General features: G+C 38.7%; 1 protein-coding gene across 1 annotated transcript in view; it reads left to right on the top strand.

Annotated features, from left to right (window-relative positions):
- HCFC2 (host cell factor C2) overlaps window positions 1-8,761 on the top strand; it is a 30,198-nt gene extending 21,437 nt beyond the window's left edge. The window contains exons 11-16 of the mRNA XM_031940981.1: window positions 942-1,142; window positions 1,847-1,920; window positions 3,262-3,399; window positions 5,866-6,051; window positions 6,638-6,923; window positions 7,766-8,761. Of these exons, the coding sequence (XP_031796841.1) occupies window positions 942-1,142; window positions 1,847-1,920; window positions 3,262-3,399; window positions 5,866-6,051; window positions 6,638-6,923; window positions 7,766-7,791 (911 nt within the window). The 3' untranslated portion in view covers window positions 7,792-8,761. The remainder of the gene's footprint in view (window positions 1-941; window positions 1,143-1,846; window positions 1,921-3,261; window positions 3,400-5,865; window positions 6,052-6,637; window positions 6,924-7,765) is intronic.
- The last annotated feature ends 15,294 nt before the right edge of the window (window positions 8,762-24,055 follow it).

Here is a 24,055-nt window from a genome sequence, read left to right as displayed (position 1 = left end):
TGACCAAAACGTTATTTTGCTGTACAAAAAGAATCAGACTCTGAAATATTGTACAATTAGCTTGTGAAGGAAATCAAAAATGCAGGTGTGCAAAAATATAGGGATTGGGAATTCAATGTAATGGTTTTTAGTCATCTCCCAGAGTTCTTTTTCTGGGCATAGCTGGTTCAGTTCATTACTGCTCCATTGGAAATGATTTGGTTCATGTCATTGCTGAGGATGGCCTGGTCCATCCAGAACTGGTCATCATATAGTATTGTTGTTGAAGTATATAATGATCTCCTGGTCCTGCTCATTTCACTCAGCATCAGTTCGTGTAAGTCTCTCCAGGCCTTTCTGAAATCATCCTGTTGGTCATTTCTTACAGAACAGTAATATTCCATAATATTCATATACCACAATTTATTCAGCCATTCTCCAACTGATGGACATCCATTCAGTTTCCAGTTTTTAGCCACTACAAAAAGGGCTGCCACAAACATTCGTGCACATACAGGTCCCTTTCCCTTCTTTATAATCTCTTTGGGATATAATCCCAGTAGTAACACTGCTGGATCAAAGGGTATGCACAGTTTGATAACTTTTTGAGCATAGTTCCAAGCTACTCTCCAAAATGGTTGGATTCGTTCACAACTCCACCAACAATGCATCAATGTCCCAGTTTTCCCGCATCCCCTCCAACAACCATCATTATTTTTTCCTGTCATCTTAGCCAATCTGACAGGTGTGTAGTGGTATCTTAGAGTTGTCTTAATTTGCATTTCTCTGATTAATAATGACTTGGAGCATCTTTTCATATGACTAGAAATAGTTTCAATTTCTTCATCTGAGAATTGTCTGTTCATATCCTTTGACCATTTTTCAATTGGAGAATGGCTTGATTTTTTTATAAATTAGAGTTAATTCTCCTATTTTTTTTTTCCCCCTCTTTTTAACTATAGGTGCTCAAACTTCAAAAAATGTAAGTGAGTCATATGGTCTGGATTTAAGGACAGTACATCCTGAAGCTGCTGTATCCAGTGCCATTTCTGGTACACATACCATGGTACCCCAGCGGATCATTAAAACTGAGTCAACCAATACAAATGGGGCAGTTGTTAAAGATGAGACATCACTCACGGCATTCAGCGGAAAATCAGAAGGTTTGAGAGATTTCATGGGCTATATTTTGAATCTTGTGTATCAAACTCATCCTGGAGTGAATCAAACAGAAAGCACTGTAGTTAATACCCAATAGTTATGACCTGTGCTATTCTAGCTCCCCATTTATTTAAAATCATGTATGTGGGGGAGGGGGACATTCACCTATGTCCATACATGCATACATGTTGCCTATCATTCCCTCAATATTTCGTTTTGGGCCACAAATTAAGTTTTCCCAGCTTAACCGATTGCTATTTTTCCATATTTTCTTTTAACTTTAAATAGAATTACTTTCTTATGAATCAGTTTTAGTCAAATTGCATATATATCATTTGGTTATTAGAATTTCTGTACCTGATAACATAATGTGCTATGCATGTTATAATTACTATTATTATTGCTATACACATTATGTTAATATACTTACTGCATAGCTAGATATAGTCATGTACCAACCAACATTGTTGTATGATAATATCATTAACGATTTTTAGTGGGGATTTTAAATATATCAATTCATATAATTCATCTAAACCGGTTGAGAATTTAGTTTCTCTGAAGTTTCTCCTATAAGGGTTAATATTAGCCATTTTTGAAGGAACCCTTTGACATGAGGTAGGAGAGTGTTTGCAAGCATTTGAGAGATTGATGCCTTTTAAAAAATAAGATATCTTGCAAGTCTCGTCTGAAAATCTCTTTTTAGCTGACGAAGCATTTGTGCAGCCAGTAACCAAAGGCAGCTCTGCCGAAACCCAGGACTCTGCTGCTCCGTTATCAGTAAGTGTTTGGCCTCTTGACATCTTGGGGCTTTGGGACACTAGGTGTCCGCGAGGATCTCTTCTCCAGACGTTGATCATGTTTTGAAACTGACAGTATTTTCTACCTTTTCCGTTAGTGGCCACTTGCATTAATTTTAGACATGATTGAGAGAATAACCAAATATATAAAGTAGAAGGGCTTGTGAGAGACAGCTTCTAAATGCAAGTCCACCAGGCTAGTGCTTTTTTCACTGCGCCACCTAGAGGCGTGAAATGTGACACGGCCCTGCTGTGCTGAGCAGACGGAAGTTCTGCTTTCAAGGAGCTTATACTGAAGCCACAGAAGAGAACATGTACACCTGTGGGTGTGTGTAAATGGATGGTCATCTGTAGGGGAGTTACTGAAAACTGTGGCAGGGGAAGGGGAGGAGGAAAGTCCTCTTTTAGAAGGTAGATGATGGCCTTCAGAATAACGTCTCTATTATATATTTAAGAGTAAAGTAATGGATTATTCAGTTGGATTTTGATCATATAAAGTCACATCTTATTATGGAGCTGGCTTATGTACTGGCAGCAATTCAAGGAGTAGATATTACAATTCCATTTGTCATCAGAGGAGGCTTTAAAGTACGTGGGCTTTTTTTTTGTTTGTTTGTTTGGTTTTTAGCAGGAAAATATTCAATTATTGGATTTTGCTATATGCACTTCACTTGCATGGTAGGCTACATTCAAAATGTATTTTGGTTTTGACCCTGCTACTAGGTTTTGAAGAATCGCAGGTATTTATTTCAAGCCTAGAGATAACTTTTTAGTTTGCCCCTGAGCCTAGAAATAAGCCAGTTCAGAATGATGAACTCCTGATTTGTTCTTCTTGGAGCCAACTGTGACATCAAAAAGATTTCTCCTGTTGTGGTCAATTTAAAGCTGTAGATGCCCAAATGGGTAGCGAGATGGCACAGTGGATAGAATACCAGGTCTAGAGGTTAAATCCAGCCTCAGCCATTTGTTAACTGTGTGACCCTGGACAAGTCACTTAACCCTGTTTGCCCCAGTTCTTCATCTTGTCAAATGAGCTGGAGAAGAAAATGGCAAACTACTAAGCTGACAGAAACGACTCTAAAAACATGTGAACTCCCATTAATTGGTAACTTAGAAGCTGCCTGGCTGAGTGCAAAGCCTCCCACCTCCTAGGTTTTGAATGAGCATTGCTGGATCATTGTTAAGCTAACAAGACTGTTACTTGTGACCTGTTCTTATGGTACCGTTTCCTTATGTTGCTGAGTGACTTTATTAGATCTATTTTTTTGTTGTCAAATTACAGTATGGCAAAGCTATATAATGCTTCTTTCTCTAACACCAGAAAGATACTACTTCAAAGCCAATGACCCTAGAAAGAAAAGGAGAACGACAGTGGTGTGATGTGGGGATCTTCAAAAGTAACACCGCTTTGGTTAACCAGTTCTACTTGCTGCCAAAAGGAAAGCAGGATATTTCTAAGGTAGCCATTGATGCATTTTTTTTCCTGTTTGTATAAATGTATATATGTGGTGTATACTCACAAATTGCTTAAATGCAACCAACATTGAAAAAACATACCCATTATACAAATGACACTGTGCTAAGTATTGGAATGTTTAAGGCTATACAGTTTTATCCTTTGAAATTTGTACGGTGACATAACTCATATTTATATAATATTTTCTAGCTTACAAACAACTGGCTTAATATCTACCTCAACAGACAGATGATTGTAGTTAGATTTGGGAAATTTTCTCGAGATACCCTTCCCCAATTTACTTAGCCAAATCAAATAATTGTCTATATATCAACATTTTCCGAATTAACTTATAGAAAGAACTCAAGAGTTTTGTAAAACCGTTTATGGCACCCATAAATGTGGGCCTTGGGATATGAACCTAGGGATAAAGATGGGTCAGGGGAATGTCAAAATAAAACATAGGAAATGTGAAGTATATTTTAAAAACTTAAATTATGCTTAATTTTTGTATTTCCTTCCTTAAGTATTGGATATGAAGCTATCACTAACAGAAAACACACTCTTATTTAAAATTCTCATTGTACAAACTACCAGTTTTCCATGGGATGCCAATTTTGAAATACTGATAAATATTTCAATTCCCTACTTTTTCAAATAATGATAACTTAAATCTTTTTAAAATCCCATTATAATATGGAGGGAATTATGGGTTCCTGAAAACAATGTAAGTTCTGGTAAGCTTTGATAGTTCCTATAAAAGTAGAAAGACCTGGAGTGTAGGTCCTTCTACTCTATGAACATAATCTCTTAAGTTTCAAAAGCGTCCTCAGTGAAAAGCCACTGAGGTAATAAATTTTTCTTAGCCACAAGAAATTAGAAAAACTATCAAGACACAAAAGTTCAAGTCTGTTGGAATAAATAATCATGATGAAGAAACCAGAATCCTTAACTTGCTAAATATATGAAACATACATGACCTTAAATATAAATATATATATTGAATAGAATTAAAAACTTACTATGTGGGAAATATTAAGTAGAAGCAATCTTGATAAACAAAAATGTTAGAAACAGTGCAAAAATTTGTTATTGCCAAGTGTTAAAAATGTAACATTGATATTGCAAGTGCAGGCATTGTTGTTGTTAGCTTAGGGTAAAATCCATTTTGCTTTTGAAAAATTCAGATATGGAGATCATTATATACTTCAGCAACACTACAATATGATAATCAATTCTGATGAACCTGGCCATCTTCAGCAATGAGAAACCAAATCAGTTCCAATAGAGCAGTAATGAATTGAACCAGCTACATCCAGTGAAAGAACTCTGAGAGATGACTAAGAACCATTACATTGAATTCCAAATCCCTATATTTTTGTCTGCCTGCATTTTGGATTTCCTTCACAAGCTAATTGTACACTATTTCAGAGTCTGATTCTTTGTACAGCAAAATAACTGTTTGGACATGTATACTTATTGTGTATCTAATTTATACTTTAATATATAACATCTATTGGTCATCCTACCATCTAGGAGAAGGGGGGTGTGGGGGGTAGGAGGGAAAAATTGGAACAAAAGGTTTAGCAATTGTCAATGCTGTAAAATTACCCATATATATAACTTGTACATATTTGAATTTTTTTTTCCATAGCTTTTTATTTACATGTTTCTTCAAATATGGGATTTCTTTGATACGGGAAACTCTTAGTAAGAAAAATCTCTGCCAATGCAGATCTGCAAGTGGTTTATAACTTTTGAAGTTTTAGAATTGTTTAGGGCACTGAGATTAAGTGACTTGCTTACTCATGTGTGTCCTGAGGCAGGCTTGGACTCAAATGAACCCCCAAACCAATTCTCTATCCGCTATGTCATGATGCAGTTATAAGAATTAGTTCCAAAGCTCTGGACCACTTTGATGGAGAAACTATTCCCATTTTGTGGTTTTTAAAATGTTGGCTGTGATGCTCATATTCTGCTTGTTTTTTTTTTTTCCTTCCCCTTTTTAAAACAAGTTTGAATTGGATAATAATTCAGTGGTATTCTGCCAGATAAGCTCTCTGTATGTGGTTGGATCTCATTCAAGTAAAGAAAATTTTCTCATAAATCAAATTTAATGCTCTTAGCCACTGAGATTTTCCCCAGGAACTCATTCATACCTCACAGTATTACCTGGTAATGCAAATACCTGCTTAGTCTGCAGTATCTATCCTTAGGCAACAATTGTAAATTGTATTATTACTGCATTTTTGTATCATTCTTTATTAGTCATTATGTCTTTTGGAAAAGACTTTTTCTTGACAGACTATAACTAACACCGAGTCTCAGGATGAATGCGTGATGGGTATGAAGTGTTTCTCCCCCTTTGTTTGTTTTAAAATGTAATCGCTTAATTGGAAAAGTTATAGCATATTATAAAAAGATCCTTTTCCCAACCCCTCGAACTTATGCTTGTGTTTACATTTTTAGGTAGGAAATACAGATGCCCCAGACTACAGTTTACTTAAACAACAAGATCTTGTTCCAGGCACAGTGTACAGATTCAGGATTGCTGCCATCAATGGCTGTGGGATAGGCCCTTTCAGCAAAATAAGTGAATTCAAAACATGTATTCCTGGTTTTCCTGGAGCTCCTTGTGCTGTCAGAATCTCAAAGGTAAGAAGGTAGCCGGAGACTTAAGTGTGGACAGAGCTGCAAACATTTTTAATGCATAGAATTAGAGAAGGATTATGGATAACTTTTCAAATGAAATAGTAATATATGGAAGGGTAGGTTCTGAAAGAGTATATAATATTTGATTGATTACTTAGAGAAATGTATGGGGAAAAATTATAGAGAACTTAGGGCTCAAATGGCAGAAGGGTCCGGAAATCTAATTTTTCTTTTAGTATAATCATCTCGAGTTTGAACCAAAATTTCAAGACAAGTATTAAATTGAATTTAAGTTCATTATCTTCCGGAGATTGTTTCTCTATAGTGAAGTGATGATGAAAGGGAAGAAAGTGCCATCTTGTGGATTTCCAGGGCATGGTCATTAGTTACCAAGTTGTATGTAACAAAGTAGAATTCAAGGCATTGTGGATCTAGTTATGGCTGATTTATGAAAAATATAACTTTAAAAATATTCCCACTAACTAAAAAAATCATAGTAAATCTGCAATTTGAGTAGAGTGCTTCTAAACAGCAAGCCATGCTTACTCAGAGGCTGGAAAACCCAAATTGTTCGTTCTTTTCCTTCAAGAATGTTGACTGTATCCATCTTTCCTGGGAACCTCCAGCTTCACCTTCTGGAAATATTTTGGAATATTCAGCCTACTTGGCTATTCGTACAGCACAGGTGCCAGATAATCCAAGTCAGCCCATGTTCATGAGGATTTACTGCGGCCTGAAAACTTCTTGTGTAGTGACTGCGGGGCAGCTCGCCAATGCGCATGTCGATTACACCTCTAGGCCCGCCATTGTGTTCAGAATATCAGCCAAGAATGAAAAGGGATATGGACCAGCTACCCAGGTTCGGTGGCTTCAAGGTAATGATGGTGCAGGGTCTTCTTCTTAAACATTATTTCTTTGATTATCACAACTGAATTACTAAGGAACAGTTTTCAAGCAGTCTATATTTGGAATTCTCTATTCATTTTTCTAATAGACTGCGTTGAAGCTCAGTGTTTTAGAAACATATAATTAATTCTAGATTCCCATAATGGCAGAAAAGAAGCAAAGATGTCCTCTGAAAAACCATCATGGGTTCATCCCTGAAGGTCAGACTTTCTTTGAAAGGCTTGCTTTTGAGGGGGGGAAAAAAATTCCCTCTTATCTCAAGTATTATTAATTGGCTGTTCTATCCCTCTCTCCCAAAAATGGAAAAAGGGTTTCCTTAACCTCACTGGATGTGAGCAGTGCTCTCTAAAAGTTGTCTTTGGTTGAAATGTGTAATGCAGATTTCTTAGTGTCCTTTTGTTCCTTTTCTGACTTAAGACAGGATAAATATTGGAATCCTTGATTTCCCAACTAAACGTTCATTTAACAACTTGGTCAGTTATCAGATGAGTGAGAATGGATTTCTTGTTATTTGTCCATCCTAGCTAGCATTGGCAAAGATATGCTCTTCTTGAGAATGCAGGATTTAGGAGTCTAGAACTTTGGGTCTGAATCCCATCTCTGCTGTTCAAGGTCAGATAATCTGATTAATTTAAACATTTCCCTTCTCTGGAAATCGGCCCACTCTTCTTGTGCAAGAAGGGAGGGAACAATGTCTCTCTGAAGAGTTTCACTTTTCTCTTCACTACTTGAATGTTACTAATACATTTGAAACCATCTTCTATAAGCCAGCATTGAAGTGTGTGTATGTATGTGTGTTATTCTTTTGCAGAAAGGAAGGAGTCAAGTTCCAAGTAGAAGAAGCACCTTAACAGGAAAGACATTTTGACAAAGTATTTTACACATTTGTAAGATTTTGTAAATGTCCTAAATGTTTTATTTTTGCATTGTTTTTTAACCTTGAAATTGTACACACTTTTTTTACATCTTAAATCTAAGCATTGGACAGCCTTACTCAGGTGTGATTCCATCCTTCGGTAGGGAGATGTTATGAATTGGCTCCAGGGAGCTTGTCTATAACAGTTGGTAGTGATTTCATAGAGTCCCTTCCCGTTCCCATCGGAAATCAACACTGAGCAATAATCACGTACGAATATCCAGAACGAAGAACCGCACAAGACTGTTTGCGTTCTTTTTTTATACCGCATAGGGTGAGTAGGGTATGTCTTAACTTAATGCACAGTATCCATTGGAAAGATAGAATGAATTGATGTATGTATGTTCCAACAACTAATTTAAGATGTATAGAATATTTTAATATATAACTTTTGTAAAGAATTGGAAATTTTATATTGCAGTATTTGTAATGAATGTGTCTTACCAAGGTTTTCCTGAAGAAATATGCAAAATCTTAGACTCTTAAACCAAGAGACTCTAAACTCTAAAGGCAAAATAAATGCACTACTCTTGTGTTAGGTTACCTTGGCTTTTTTTTTTTTTTTTTTTTTTTTTTTTTGGTAGGTGAGATGTATGAATTTTTAGATATGTATCTTAAAAACAATGTTTACAATGAGCTTCTCTGGTTTGCCAGCTCTACCTCTCCTGGAGAGAGCTGCAGCCACATTTATTTAACCTGTATGCATTGCTTTGGGCATATGCTTGCTTTTTGCACTGGTAGAATTTTAACTTACCTCATTATTATGTTTGTAATCATTTTTGTATGACTTCCATAATGTATCTGAAATACTTAGACTAAATAAATATTTAACCAAAGTTTGAAATAAATGGTAAGCAATTTTGCACATATAAAATGCCAAGGGATCCTGTATGTGTGTGTTTGTGGCTTTTTTTTTTTTTTTTTTTTTTTTTTTTTTTTTTTTTTTTTTTTTTTTTTTTTTTAATTTTTTAAGTCGGGGGATTGGTTATGAAGCCGTAAGCAAGTGTTTTTCAGGCATGGCTAGCTTTAATGGCTTACTTGCATTATTTCAGTAATCCTCAGTTAATACCAACTGTTTAAAAAAAAAAAATACCCTTTTAGCCTGCATAATTAGCTGTTAGGATAGTATTCTCACTGACAGGAATAAACTGATCTTTAGCTTAAAGTATTTGTTTGACAGGTATATGTATTTAGTAGCTAGCTTCTCTGTTTTAGTCCTAGTGGTGAATTTGAACCTCGATTCTAAAAAGGGGACTTGAAGATTGGAGAGTGAGAGGCAGGCCTTCTATGCCAAGAGCACAATGAGTAGAATTAAGCCTTTTAGATTTAAAAAAAAAAAAAAATCAAGACTCATACATTCTCTATGATGACCTCAGAGGCACGCTATTCTGGTGATGTGATAACTGAGGTGGGGGAAACTTCCAGCTTTACCAATTTTTTAATGACTGATCTTAGGGTTCTGTTGGTAAGCAGTGAGCAGAGAAGAGGCAGAAGAGTAGAAAGAGCCCTAGGCCTAGAGTCAGGAAGACCAGGATTTAAATTCAACCTCGGACACTTAACGAGCTGGGTGACTCTGGGCAAGTCATTTAACCTCTATATGCCTCAGTTTCCTCAACTGTAAAATGAGGATAACAACAGCCCTACCTCCCAGTATTATTGTGAGGATCAGATGAGATATTTGTAAAAGAGCTTAGCACAGGGTCTGGCACAAAGCAGGTGCTATGTACACATTTATCCTCTTCCTCCTAAGCACCTGTGGCTTCTCTCCAGTGGAACAGTTGTTTTCAGAATCCCCATGTACTCCTTGTGTGGTAACTTGTAGGCAGAATGTTCTATAACCATATCTGCAGTGACTTCAGTGGCTTCTTTTCCCCTTCTTCCTAGCTCTGTAAGCAGATTTAGATTTGAAGAGCAATGTTCCCATCTTTTTACTTTGTAATCTTGGCCTGCTGGATTAGGTAGTGATCTCCTGGTGCTACATGCTCTCAAAGCGTGCTTTCAGAATACTGTTATCTTCATGTTTAGTACTTTAGTACAATTAATTTTATTGGTAGTTGTAAAGGGGGCAAATAGAAACTGTTTCCGTTTTTAAAAAACATAATCCTATCTGCATGTAGGGAAGCCTCCATTATTCACTCATTAAACCCACCTGAAAGAAGGGGAAAGTTAGAAATGTGTTGGGGGTTATTGTTAAGAATCTTCTCATTAAGTCATAGGCTCTACATTGACAAGGTTAATTTTAATCATTGCAGAATTTTTAAATTAAAAATTATGCCATTAGAAATTCTCATTGTTGCTATTGAGAATAGCTCATGCTTCAGTCGTAAACAGTTTTATTTTAATAGTCTCAATCTGTAACTTAATTGACTAGTGGAATTTCCAAGACTATTTTAGGCCATTCCCATGTAATGTGTACTCATTGATTTGTAAAATAAAGCACTTTTTTAAACTATTAAATATTTTTAAACAAACAGTTGCAATCATTATTTTTTTTAAAACATGTGCAATAAAACAAGATTCTTCCACCTTTCCTCAGGTGATCATCCAATTCCGCTTGAAGACCTCCCTGGCTCTACGACCTTAAAGCAATTCTAATCCTTTTTCCCTTCATGACAGGCATTCACACACTAGTAGAAGGAGAATGATTGATCTCAGTCTCACCAATAAAACTTATGGTATGACCCTCTCTATTCTACTTGTCTTCTCATAGATGCTAGCCTTCTTAAAATATGGTACTTGGAACCAACCCCACTATTTCAGATGCAATAAGACTAAGAACCACCATCATTTTCCTCTGCTTCTCTCTATGCAGTTTCATTTTCTTTGAGAGCCTCTGGGGCTGCCATAAGTGTCTCGGTAGCTGTGCAGTCCGATCAAAACTCCGTTTACCCTCAGACTGTTTAGATATCATTTCCCTTTAGACTAAAATTTATATTTATCATATTTAGCTTAACCTTCTCCCCTGGCATAATCTCTGGATCCTGACTCATTCACTTAAATTAGTTAATCCCCTTTTCAGCTTCATAATCTCTGCAAATTTTATAAAACCACCATTTTTAAAAATTTTAGAAATTCCACTCCATACTTTCTGAGGCAATGTTGAATGATTGGTTGACACACATTCCCAAAGAATCAGTTTCCGCTCCACCTAATGATATTATGGTATCTATTAGAACGTAAGGTCCTTGAAGACAGGACCTATCTTTTTGTCTTCATTTGTATGTCCTGATTTTATCTCAGTTCCTGGTACAGTTTCATAATGCTTTAAAAAAAAAAAAAAATGCTTGTTTATTGACTATGGGCCTGCTCTTGTCTTTCTGTAATTTGCATGAGACTGGCTTGAGATAACTTTGTCAAATGCTTTGCTAACTTCGGTGTACTATACCATTTTTTTTTTTTTTTTTAATCTCAGTAAATCTATGATCTCAACATGGGAATTCCTTCCAATGATATACATTGCCACCCACTCCTGTCTTTTCATCCTTAATGACTTGTCCATGTCCTCATATAAACCACCATCTATCAATCCACCTCTGTTCCCCAAGAGCTCCATCTGGTGTGTTCCTTAGTTGCTTCCCATTGCATAGACACCATGACTGTTCTTCTGTTGTCTGTTTCATTCTGATTAGCTTACCTCCTTTTCTGTTCATACATCTCTGATCTTCATCACACTTTTCCCACATAGAGCTCTTCACTGATAATATGCTACAGCTTATCTCTGCCCATCATGAATCCTTATGCTGTCTTTTTGATGATGCATAACTATGTGGAGATTGTGGTATTCTTTAACTGAAATGATAACACAGAAGAAGAATGTTAAAGTTAGCAAGATGTGCTGTTCAGGGAGAATCTTGGGGGAATTCAGAGCTCAGTATACTTCCCCAAGGAGAGCTCAGTCTACTCTTCAGTCTGAGCCGAACCCGTTGTTCATCTGTTACTATGTATTAGTCTCTACACTCAGTGCTGGGGATACAAAAGAAAGGTAAAAGGTTTTGCCCTTGAGGAGGTTATGGTCTAATGGTAGACACACTTCTAAAATAGCTACACCAAAATCTCAGACTTTTGGGATATTCTGTGTTTAAACAAAAAACAAAAAAAAACTGTTTAAATACCGCTATAGGATTTCCAACTACATACCATTGTCAGAGGATAGCTGTTTCTTATCCATTTGGGTTTTTTTTTTAATGTCTGATTTCAGAGTAATTAAAATTCTATTAGAAGACTGTATACAACTGATGGTACAGTGGATGGAACATAGAGACAACTGAATTCAAATTCAGCCTCAAACACTAGCTATGTAACCTTGGGCCAAGGTACTTAGCTCTCATTTGCAAAAGTGTAAAATGGAGATAATAATAGCACTTATTTCTCAGCAAAAGAAATGTTTGTAAAAAACTAAAACCCCAAATGTACTATATGAATGCTTAATCCCAAGCCCTTCTCATTTTATTAGTATGCTATCACCTTATTAGCAGTTTGAAAGCCAAGCCCAATTCCTTGTCCCTTGGCTTCTTACCTTTTTTTCTCTTAATTTCTCAATTTTTTTTTCTTAATAACAATAAATAATAAAATAAAGTTTTTCAAATACATGTAAAGAGTTTTCAACATTCATCTTTGCAGCAACATTGTATTCCAAATTTTTCTCCCACCTCCCACAGAAAGCAAGCAATCCAATACAGGTTAAACGTGTACAATTGTTCTAAATGTATTTCCACATTCATCATGCTGTGCAGGAAAAATCAGATCAAAAGGTCAAAGGAAAAATGAGAAACAACAAGATGAAAGTACTATATTTTGATCCATATTCAGTCTCCATAGTTCTCTTTGGATGTGGAGGACTCTTTCCATCCCATCTATTGGAATTCCCTTGAATCACGTCATTTTTTAAAAAAGTCCATCACAGTTGATCATTGTGTAATCTTGTTGCCATGTACAATGTTCTTGGTTCTACTCACTTCGCTCAGCGTTTAAATCTCTCCAGGCCTCTCTAAAATCATCCTGATTGTTTCTTATAGACCATAATATTCTATAACATTCATGTACCATAACTTATTCAGCCATTCTCCCACTGATGGGCATCCATTCAGCTTCCACTTCCTTGCCCCTACAAAAGGGCTGCCACAAACATTTTTGCACATGTGGGCCCCTTTCCCCTTTTTATGATCTCTTTGGGGGATACAGGCTCCAGTAGAGACACTGCTGGGGCAAAGGGTATGCACAGTTTGATTTGGCTTATCTTTAACGTTGCTGCATCAACTTGTCACATCTGGTCTTATCAACTTCCTTCTCTTCCAAGCCTTCCTCCTCTCATGTGAGTTCTTCACATCTCTCTTTGTTCTCCCTTGGCTCGCTTTCTGAATCTTTCTCGAGTCCTTCGCTTCTCCTCTCAAGTTTTCCCAAATTGTCTCGTCTTAATAATTCTCAAGCCAGTCACATATCCTTTACCATTCTCTTTTGCTCATAGCGAATGAGATTTAGGTAAGCCAGGAGTTCTTAACTTTTTTTATGCCATAGATCCTTTTGGAAGTTCTGCTCCCTCTGAGTCACATACATTACCAAAAAGAAAGAAAAAGAAAAAGAAAAAAAAATTATTTGAAAAAAAAAAATGCATGAAATAAAGACATGATTGTTTTCCTGCCCACAGCTTCACAACCTACCCTTGAAGTGCATCCGTGCTTTGCAGGTTGCCTGTGGACCCCAGATTAAATCCCTGCCAAAGACATCCCCAAACTTTGTGTTGCTTATTTAGAGCTTTGGGATTTTCTCTAGAAGCAGATTTCTCAAAATTATGGTGACTTTCCAGAAGTCTCCCTAAGCCAAAGTAAGAACTGGAATTGCCCTGGTGGGCAATGAGGAAGTCACAGTAATGGCCTTTTTCTAGGTAGTTCAATGACAAATTGAAATACTATACTGGGTTAAACCATGTGGAAAGTAACCAACAGACCTTAGACTCTTTGGTGACTTGGGTGGGTGCCCACCCCAGGCATTGAAAGATGTCCCCCAGCAAAATGGGTAGATGAGAACAATTTATTCTAATGGCCACGAAGGAGGCTGAAGTGGAACTTGTGGAGTGCTAAAAGCTTAGTCAAACATGGAAGACTCCCAAGGTCCTCCAATGCATCTGCAGCCATGTCCAGTCAGTTTTACTTTTGTCTGGTCACAGGACTCTGGTAATTCTGGAAGAGTGAGACTGACACTTTGTGCACCTCAGCCTCACTTACATTCAACTTACGTCCAAGTCAAGACATCACCCTATTATATCACTGGTCCTCTTTGAAAAATGAAGGAGGAACAACAAATAGTTCACTGATACAAATTATACGACCCTGGAACCCAGATGTAAAATAGATACTGAAGGAAAGTTTAGAGCCATTCATAATAATAGGGGGAGGTGGTAGGAGAAAGACTCCTCTCTATTGGCTTTCACCTAATGTTGAGTAGATCAATGGAGCACACAGCTTGTCCATCGATAATCTGTCACTCTTGCCATATGACCAAGGCATCTTTCAAACCAGAAAAAAAAAATTAAATTGAAAAGCAAGTCATGATCTGCACAATGAAATATTTTCATCCACTTGGCTTTTCCTGTGTGGATGGTTAGTTCTTGATTTTTGAAGTGATTATAACTCTCTTCTAGGAGGCTCTTCAGTGTCCCAAAGTGTGATCTGTAAAAAGGAATCCCTGGACAAAGACCAAAATGAATTCCATTCCCTGCCTTTAAGTAGTTTACCTTGTATTATGATTCATACTATGTAAAGTAGATATATAGATATAGATACATAAGGTAATTTTAGTGTTCTTTCCCTAAACAGCATGAACAACTAGAAGGATGGAGAAAGGCTCATAGGAGTTAGCCCCTGACCTGACCCTGAAGGAAGCTAAAGAGTCTGGAAGTTTGAAGTGAGGAGAGATTGCTTTCCAGGCAGGGAATGGCTTCTGCAAAGCTGAACAGAGAAGGGAGAGAAAATGCTGACTTTGAAGAATAGCAAGTAAGTTATTTTGCCTGAGAAGGAGAGTAGATGAAAGAGTGTGAAGGAAAAGCTTTAAAAACCAGGCTAAGGAGTTTGGCTCCTTATCATTCTTGTGACTTCAGAAAAAGTCACTTTTCTGGGCCTCAGTTTCCTGATGTGTAATAAGCTGACCTCACGTCCCTTTCCAGCTCTTATGATCCTAAGACATTTAAGCTCCCAGGAGAATTACGTTATTAGGACTACTTGTTAAAGCCTTGCCTGTCCCAAGGCACTAGTGACTTATGCTGGACTCAAGGTTTCATAGGAAAGATTGAACACATACTGGTGAAAGGGCAGCTTGGAAACTATATCACTGCAAAAGCATCTGTCTTAAACTCTCACTTTTTTGAATCCCCAAGTCCTTCCCTCCACCAAACCCTTATCTACTTCAGCCAACTTCCCTATTTCACTTGAGGGCAGCATGAGCTTTCTAATGGCCTGGAATGGGAAACCAAGTCATCTTTGACTTTTTCCTTCTTCCTTATCCAATCCATGGCCAAGTGTTGTAAATTCTACCTAGTTATCTCACATCTGTCCTCTCTTCTCTACCTGCTGCCACCATCCCCTCTGGACTGAGTTTTATAAATAAGCCTCCTAAGAGTCTCCCCTCCCTTTTTTTTTCCCTTCTTCATTCCAGTCCATCCTTCACACAGCTGTCAAAATGAAGTATGGCTGTCATTTTCTCACTCTGCTCAGAGAACTTCAGATTTCTAGGATGTGGAAAGACCAATCCCCAAACCCAGGTACTTCTCAGAGTTATTAAGGTAAAGACATGTCTGAGCCAGCAATTCACACACACACACTCACACACACCCCCCACTTTCCCCCATGATCTCAAGCAGAACTAATCGTCACACATTCTGAATGAGGCGATACTGGGTTTTGTTCAGACCACATCTAAGAGGACTGTGTGAGCTTCAAGCGCCTGACATGGTTTGGGGAGGATTTTGACAAGTCTTAAGAGTACATCCAAAGGAGGTCAGCCTCAAAACCAGGCTGAGAATGGGCTCCCCAGCCTGAGAATATTTAGTGTTGGGACTTGGAATGGTTTGGGGCTAGCTGTGTTTGACTTATTCTGTTGGCTCCACTCAACAAAAGGATGCAATGGGAAGGGAAAAACATCCTAATAACCATGTGCTATTAGGCATTTCCCATGTTTTTCTAAATATCTAGCTATGGCTTGGGCTGCCTCTGGAGAGAGTGAGTCCCTCTCCCCATTAATCTCATCAGAGCAAAGATGGATGACCACAGATGATCTGCAGGGTTTTTGACAGCACCAAGAATCTTTTTCTGGAATCTCTTCCAGTCTCGGGTTGGAAAGACTTGAACGTGGAAAGTTGTGGTCACCAGTAAAAAAAAAAAAAAGGGGGGGGAGGAGGCTGCTGAATTGAAATTCCTACCCCTGGGTGGTCAAGAAAACGAGTTTAAAACGTCCTCCTCGCCAGTGTAAATTCAGGGCTTTCAGATCTCCACAGCTTTCTAATCCTGGGCAGACAGGATTTCATGATACAAATCACACAATGGATGACCAGCACTAACAGCCCCCGCTAAGAAAGTCAGGTTCAATGTCATCACCTCTGAGTTCTGGGGAGTATAATGTGCTTAGTTAGATACTGTTGACAAACACTGGGAGATGGGTCAAGAAAACCAGTTGGGAGGTAAGTCCCCATGGAGACAAATTCCTCTGGAACTCCAGAAATGCTTATTTTGCTTATGCTTAGAACTTCATACTTCTAGAAAAATGTGAGACATCCGGTGTAATGGGAACTCATGGCCCATCTCGGGTCCTTGCTCCCTTGGGCAGTGGGTCCAGTAAAGCAGGTTTTAGAACAGAGAACCAAATACAGTCCCACCTTTAGTCTTGAGGAGGTAAAATGACTTGTCTTAATCGAACTGGGGTTAAGTGGCAGAGCCAATATTTAAACCCACGTACTCTGGCCTCTCCCGCTTATATGCTTCCTCCCCAGTTTGCCAGCTCCCCCCCCCCAACTCAAGTGTTCATCTTCTCCCCTTGGACGGCTGTCAGCATCTCCCAAAATGGATTCCTCTCCTCTCGTGCAGTTCTTGCTTAGTAAAAAAGGATAACATTCTTGAGCAACATTTCCTCTGCTATCTCTGCTCCACCCATGCTGGGGAGGGGAAAAAGGACATTAGTAGGTCTTAGCCCTGGTAGTATAGCTTCATTTACAGATAAGGCAACTGAGGCTCAGAGAGGTTAGTCAAACTGCTGGTGGTCACACAGCTCATTGTGTCGGGGGAGGAGGGAAGGGGGGAGGGGGGGAGGAGGGAGGGATTGAAGCCTTGGCTGGCCTTTCTGATTCCAGAACTCTATAGGTTTATATTTCTTTCTTTTTTTTTTTTTTTAAACTTAGGGCAATTTTTTTTGGGGGGGTGGGGTGGGAGAACAACCTTTCACAGCTAAATCAAAGATTTGTTCACAGCTTCCAGACAGCTGAGGGGAATATTAGAGTGGTTCTCCAAGCCTGGCTGCGGGGTGGCCAAATCTTTAGAGGAAGTGGGGGAAAACAGCCTCAATGGGGTGCAAATTAAGGCTAGAGGGGGGGCTGGTGAAGAGCTAAGTAGGTAGGCTCAGTAGGGATTTAATGTGGAGTGAACAGTTAGCTACAAGAAACCTGGAGAGCAACCGATTAACTTTGAATGTGCTCTTTCACCCTTCAAAGTGGCATTGCCCAGCTGAACTTGGCAGTGGGACTCCCACTGGCTGGGGTCTCTTACAGCTGCTGGCTTCTGTTATCAGTCTTCGAGACTGAGGAGGGCAACAGTTGGATTGTACCATGGAAAACTTCTAAAAAGTCTCATCGGAATTCTCCACTTATAAAAGCTTTGCGGCCACTGTTCCAAAGGGAATTCAGGCTTTTATTCCCCGCCTCCACCACCCCTACAAGTTAATACCTTCCAACCCAAACTCCTTTCTGTAAAAGCAATGTCTTCCTAAGCCTTTCTAACCCAAATCTGCAGGTCTCTATCAGCTTCCTGTTCATTTCTTGCTTTACCGAAAGTATCATTTGCATGAGGCCCTTGGAGATTTATAACCGACTTGGAGGAGTTGAAATGTTTGCTTGTTTTGGGTGGCCACCCCTTCTGGGCTAAATCATTTGCATGGCACCGTATGGAAAGTGTTGGCAAAGGATCTCCTTCCTTTTGAGGGGAATAGACGTTAGTGGCTGTTAACGAATTAATTTGATATGAAAGGTTGCCTTTGAAAGGATCTAGGGAACAAATACAGGGTTAGCTCTGTTCAGAGACAGTGGATAGTAAGGTTACAGCTGTGCATGTGAAGACCTGGATTATTTAAGACAGGGGTCCTCAAACTACGGCCCACGGGCCAGATGCAGCAGCTGAGGACATTTATCCCCCTCACCCAGGGCTGTGAAGTTTCTTTATTTAAAGGCCCACAAAACAAAGTTTTTGTTTTTACTATAGTCCTGCTCACCAACAGTCTGAGGGACAGTGAACTGGCCCCCTATTTAAAAATTTGAGGACCCTGATTTAAGATCTCTTAATACTTCCTTAGCTAAGAAACTGTGGACAAATTACTTAACCCCTTTGAGCCTATTTTCTCAATTGTCAAATGGAATCAGCACCCATATTTTGCCTTCCTTGGAGGTTTGGGAGGCTTAAAGCTGATGACATTTATAAAGTACATTACAAACTCAACAGCGTTATGTCCATATATATTGTTATTTGTTCATTTTACCTTCAATTATCCTGAAGGAAAACTCTTTCAAGTCTTAGAGAATAGTTGTAAATGCTAGGAACTTGAATGTGAAATAGTAAAAACATTTTACGGACAATTTTGTAAGGCTCAAGAACTCTGATCAACATAACAAGCAAAAGAGATTCCAGAGTGCTGGCAAGAGTGATGGGCTCAGGACGTAGAATGAGACATGTGCTGCTTGTATGTGCCTGATGTAGGAATAGCTTTTGCTTTACTGGCACACAGCAGGTACTACAAATCCATATTCTCTTCCCTTTGGTTATGCATGATTTACACTCTTTTTTACTTTTCTCATTTGGAGATATGGAGGTGAGAGGGAGAGAAAATTTTTGTTCATTGAAAATTTTAAAAATGAATTAAATGTGTGTGTGAATAGATAATTTCATAATGTCTAGGTGTGGGGAATGACAGTTGTACTATTGCCTTAAATAAGATTGGCCAAACACTCTTTTGTAGTTATTTTGTTGGGTTTTTTTGTTATTGTTTTGTAGTTATTTTTTGGCTTTTTTTTTCACATCACTGGGGTCTTTGAAATCTTTTGGATTCAGTTTCTTCCAAAAGGATGCGAGAATTCTAAGTGTGGACCCACCCTTGGTCTGCCTGCCTGAGCCAGAAAGCTCTAAGTCACCTTAATCATCTATCTCTTTGGGACCTACTGTCTGGCTACTCAACCAGGACATTCTGGAGAAGCAAATCTTTCACTCAGCACCTGGTTTCTTGGAGAAAGCTGCCCTTTAAAAGAAAAGATGTGGAAAACTGTAAGGAAAATCATCAATGCTGCTCCTTGGATGTTGACAGAGTCAGAGAAAACCTGACTACCATTAAATGCGGCATTAGAGGTATTGCTTCCGGTTTCACCTATGTGATCAGAACTCCTTCTACTATATTTCATTGCTTCACATGGGATTTGAAATCAAGGAGACCTGGGTTCGAACCCAGCTGGATTACCTCTTTTGTGTGATGTTGAGCAAGATGTATTTTCCTCTCGGTAGGTCCATTTTCTCATCTGTAAAATGAGAGGCTTGGTCCCTTTCCAACTCTGCTTTTCAATCATCCATACAGGTCGGTGTGGTACAAGGAAAAAAACACTGTACTTGGAAGTTAGAAGGCTGGAGTTCCAGCAATCCCGGATCTTTTCATTTCCTAGCTGAATGACTTAGGGCAAAGAAGTCTTGTCATCTTTCTGGCTAATCAAAAATCACAGAACAGATTATATTATGACAATAGCCTAAAGAGAAAACAACATCAGTCAAGATTTTGACTGATGAAATGACTAATCATGATTTCATAGTCCTGATAGCAAAGCGTATTTTCCACCTCTCACCCAAATGGTGGTGGGCTAGGGGTGAGAAATATGAAACACTTGCCTAAGGACGGCTAGATGGTGCGCTGGATAATGTTTAAGGATGGAGACAGGAAGAACAAAGTTCCAATCTAGCCTCAGGTATAGCTGATATGGAACTTGGGCAAGTCATTTAACCCTATTTGCCTCAGTTGCCTCATCTGTCAAATGAGAAATGACAAACCACTCCAGTATTTCTGCCAAGAAAACCCAAATGGTGTCACAGAGTCAGATGGGACTGAATAAAATGACTAAATTCTCTCTCTCAGCCTGTTTTCTCATCTGGAAAATGGGAATCACTTGTGGGCATGGTTATTGAGCATCAAAATAACCCACATAAAATGATTTATAAGCTCCTAAACAGCATAATCACTATTCCTCTCCATAGCATTTACTAAACAACCACTATGTACTTAGAATAAATTCAGAACTTGAAAGTCTGAAAAATTGTCAAAACATGCTCACTCTACAGGGTACAAACTCTTGTTGAGCAACGAGTCAGTGAATTCAGAGAGAGATTGCTTGGCAATCAAGCGCCTGCCCAAAAAGTACGTGGCCATAAGCTCCCAAGGGCAGCACCAATCTACTGGCGTGCATGGGCAAATGTTTAACACACAGCACTGAAAACCTGGAGCCTGCCTCAGGCCCAGCTGTTTGACCTTTGAGCTTTTCTCAACCTGTTTTAAAACAGGACTAATAGGAGTGCTTACCTCCCAGGAGCAACACATAGGAAGCGCTTTGCCACCTTTTAAAGCCCTAGATGATGCTGGTCATTATTATTAGCTTGGAAAGGGTGCCGATTCCGGACAGGAAGGTGGTGATGGTGAGTAGCCAAAGCAAGGAACCCACTCTCACCACTTCCTCTACTTTGTGTCATCTGCAAGGTCTAAGTGGGGAAAAGGGGAAGGAAGGCCCTTCAGGCCCTGCTACTGAGTTATTCCACTCCATTAATCCTAGGATTAATCATCAATCTGACTTCTCTATCGACTTCAGCCTGTCGGACAGACAGGCCAGAACCACCAGACGCTATATCTACCTCTCAGGTCAATGACGTCTGGCTTGGACTGCTGAGCCAGGGCTTTCAAAGGCTAACAAAGCGTGTTCCTTGCCACACCTAACCTGATAAACTGTCTTGGATTCCCAGCCCTGGCTGACGCTAAGGCACGTGGGGGTGATCTGCTGAGGGGGCTCACAGATTGTGACTGAGTGGAATCTGAATCCTGACTTGGACCAACGCTCTTATTTACTAAGCCATGGTTACTAGTGGTAACTCAATTTCATTCAGATTCCTAATTGGCCCCAGAAGGAAAAAGTAAGGATATTGTTTATTAGGACAAAGGCAGAAATTGTGTGGTCTAAAATTAAAATGTAAACTATTTTAATAATCCCTTAATGTTAATACTGAAATCTTCCCTTCACCCACTGTACTGTTCATGTATGTGAGCTTAAGTGGTACTTGAGATACGTATGATCTATATTAAGACCACAGTCCTAATCACCTATCCACCAATCTTATCAACCATTGTTCATTTGTTATCCATTACTTTGTCATCTATCCATCGAATATTCCCATCATCTATCAATGTCACCCATATGACTATCCATCTATCTATATTTCTGAGTATTATCTGCAGCTGCCATGGTACAATAATACTGCCATTTTTGTTTCCCCAAAGAACAGAAAATTGTATCCTGAGCAATCCCTACATCCAAGCTGATGTGGTTGTCATGTTATCCCCAGTTTAATATCCTGCATTTAGCATAAAATAATAATGATGCCGTGATTTTAGTCTGTATATAAAATCATAATGATAAAAAAATCAGCCACATCACTGGAATGTATTGCTAAAGTTTAGTCCTTGGAAAATTATTTTATTGCTAGATTTCATTATATATGTGTACATATACACATTTATTTTACATAATATATATTCTTTATTAAGCGAGCTCCCTATACTTATGAAATCACAGGTCTAGTAGAATTATATATTGGTTATAATGTTAGTTTTGTTTAGACATTGAGCCAAAAACTTATCCTGGCTTCTGTCACATATATTACATGTGTATGGATTCACACAAAAATAAAATAGTGAATATGTGCATGTACACACACATATATATGTAAAATCTTGTGTTTAAGAGCTATTTACATGGATATATTTATAGTTGGGAGCTTGCCTATTCTCCAAAAGAATATAAAAGCTCACTCTACCGTTCTTAATAAAGTTTGGAGATAGAATAAAAAAAAAGTAAAATAAAATAATTCCTAAGGCAGGGATTAGGAAGAATCAATATGATGTTTGTCAACAAGCAACACAATGTAGTATAGCCAGAATGCTGGATTGTAGGCAGGAAGCTGCGGGTTCAAATGTTATATCAGAAAGACACTCACTGCCCTTGTGATCTTCGTGGCATTTCCTTCCCTGGGTCTGTTTCCGCATCTGTAAAACGAGGTGGGGCTGGATGGCCTAGATGTTGGCAATTACAAGGCTGACACTAGTCACAGATAAGTGACCTTTGGTCAAATAACAAGGTAATGGCGCTGCTTTTGCATGAAGAATCTGCTGTGGGGAGATTATGCAACTGTCCCAGGTAAGGTGATGATCACCACTGGACAACATAGATACTGCTCTCTAACCCTTCCTGGCTGGGTGACCCTCCGTATGTCACCCTTCCTATTCCCCAGTTAGCAGCAGCACTAAGGAGGCAGTCAGCTCTCTGGGACTGAAGGCAGAGGGAGGGTCTCATTCCGCACTGAGGAGACTGACCAGCAACCAGGGCACAAGCACTCCGACCCAGGTTTTCTCCTGGCAGCGTGGCTGAGGAGGACAAAAAGCAGGGAAAATTCCTGTCTGAAAAGAATGGGGCACTGTAGTTAGCTTTAAAAAGAAAAAAAAAGATAAATCTACCTGATCAACTCTGATGGACATGTCTCCTTTTCAACAATGAGGTGATTCAGGCCAATTCTAATAGACTTGTGATGCTTGGCAAGAGAGTTTGGAAAAGAAAAACTAGAAATTATCTGAAGAAAACATCTTATTAAATATATTTGATGAAATGGAAAGGCAAATAACTCCTTACAAAATAGATCTGATGAAATGGAAAAGGCATATAACTTCTTACAAAAGAGATATGAAAAAGAAACCAATTTGTTGAAAAACAGAATTTGTGAAATGGGGAAAAAAATGCAACGAACAAAACACCTCATTTAAAATAAGTTCAACTGGCCAAATGCAAAAGGAGAGAAAAAAGCTAACTGAAGAAAATAATTCGCTAAAAATCAAAATTGAATAAATCGAATAGACTTGTGATGGAGAGAGCCATCTGCATCCAGAGACAGGACTGTGGGGAATGAGTGTGGATCACATCGTATTTTCACCATTTTGTTGCTTGCTCACTTTTTGTTTTCTTTCTTTTTTTCCCCCCTTTTTGATCTGATTTTTCTTGTGCAGCATGATAAATGTGGAAATATGTTTATTAAGATTGCATGTCTAAGGGAGGAGGATGCAGGGAGGAGAGGGAGAGAGATGTGGAACTTAGGGTTTTGCAGGAGTGAATGTTAAGGACTATCTTTGCATGTACCTTGAAAATAGAAAGCTATTAAAAAAATAATAATAAAAATAAAATTAAATGTATTTTATAAAGTAAAAAAAAAAAAATTATCTATGGGTAACGATGACCATATGGGCCAGCTTATTAGAGGACCCAGGCCCAGAAGTTAGTGCTCTGACCAGGGACTAAATTCTAGTCTCTTGATGTGGGTCAGCGATCCATATCACATCAAGGAGAGTAAGACAAGAAGCCCCACAGGTTTCATTTTGGGAGTGTCATGGGACAGAACAGGTGCATGTTTTCAGAGCATACACAATGATGGTGACCACAGATAGACTGAAATATTAGTTATCTATTAATGACTCAAATGGCACTGGAACCACAGGAAGGCAAACTACTCTCTGGAGGCTCTTGGGCAGGGCAAATGGTGTAAAAATCACTTCTCCCATTGGAGAATACCTTTCTTCAAAGATCTATTAACTTGTGGAAACATCTACTAGCCAAAATAAATCCCTGTTCTGCAATTCTGCTGCCCCTATTAA

The sequence above is a fragment of the Sarcophilus harrisii genome, chromosome 5 (genome assembly GCF_902635505.1).
Source record: "Sarcophilus harrisii chromosome 5, mSarHar1.11, whole genome shotgun sequence".
Classification (NCBI taxonomy): domain Eukaryota; kingdom Metazoa; phylum Chordata; class Mammalia; order Dasyuromorphia; family Dasyuridae; genus Sarcophilus; species Sarcophilus harrisii.
Note: the sequence above shows the minus strand (reverse complement) of the source record. Positions and strands in the feature narration are given on the sequence as shown.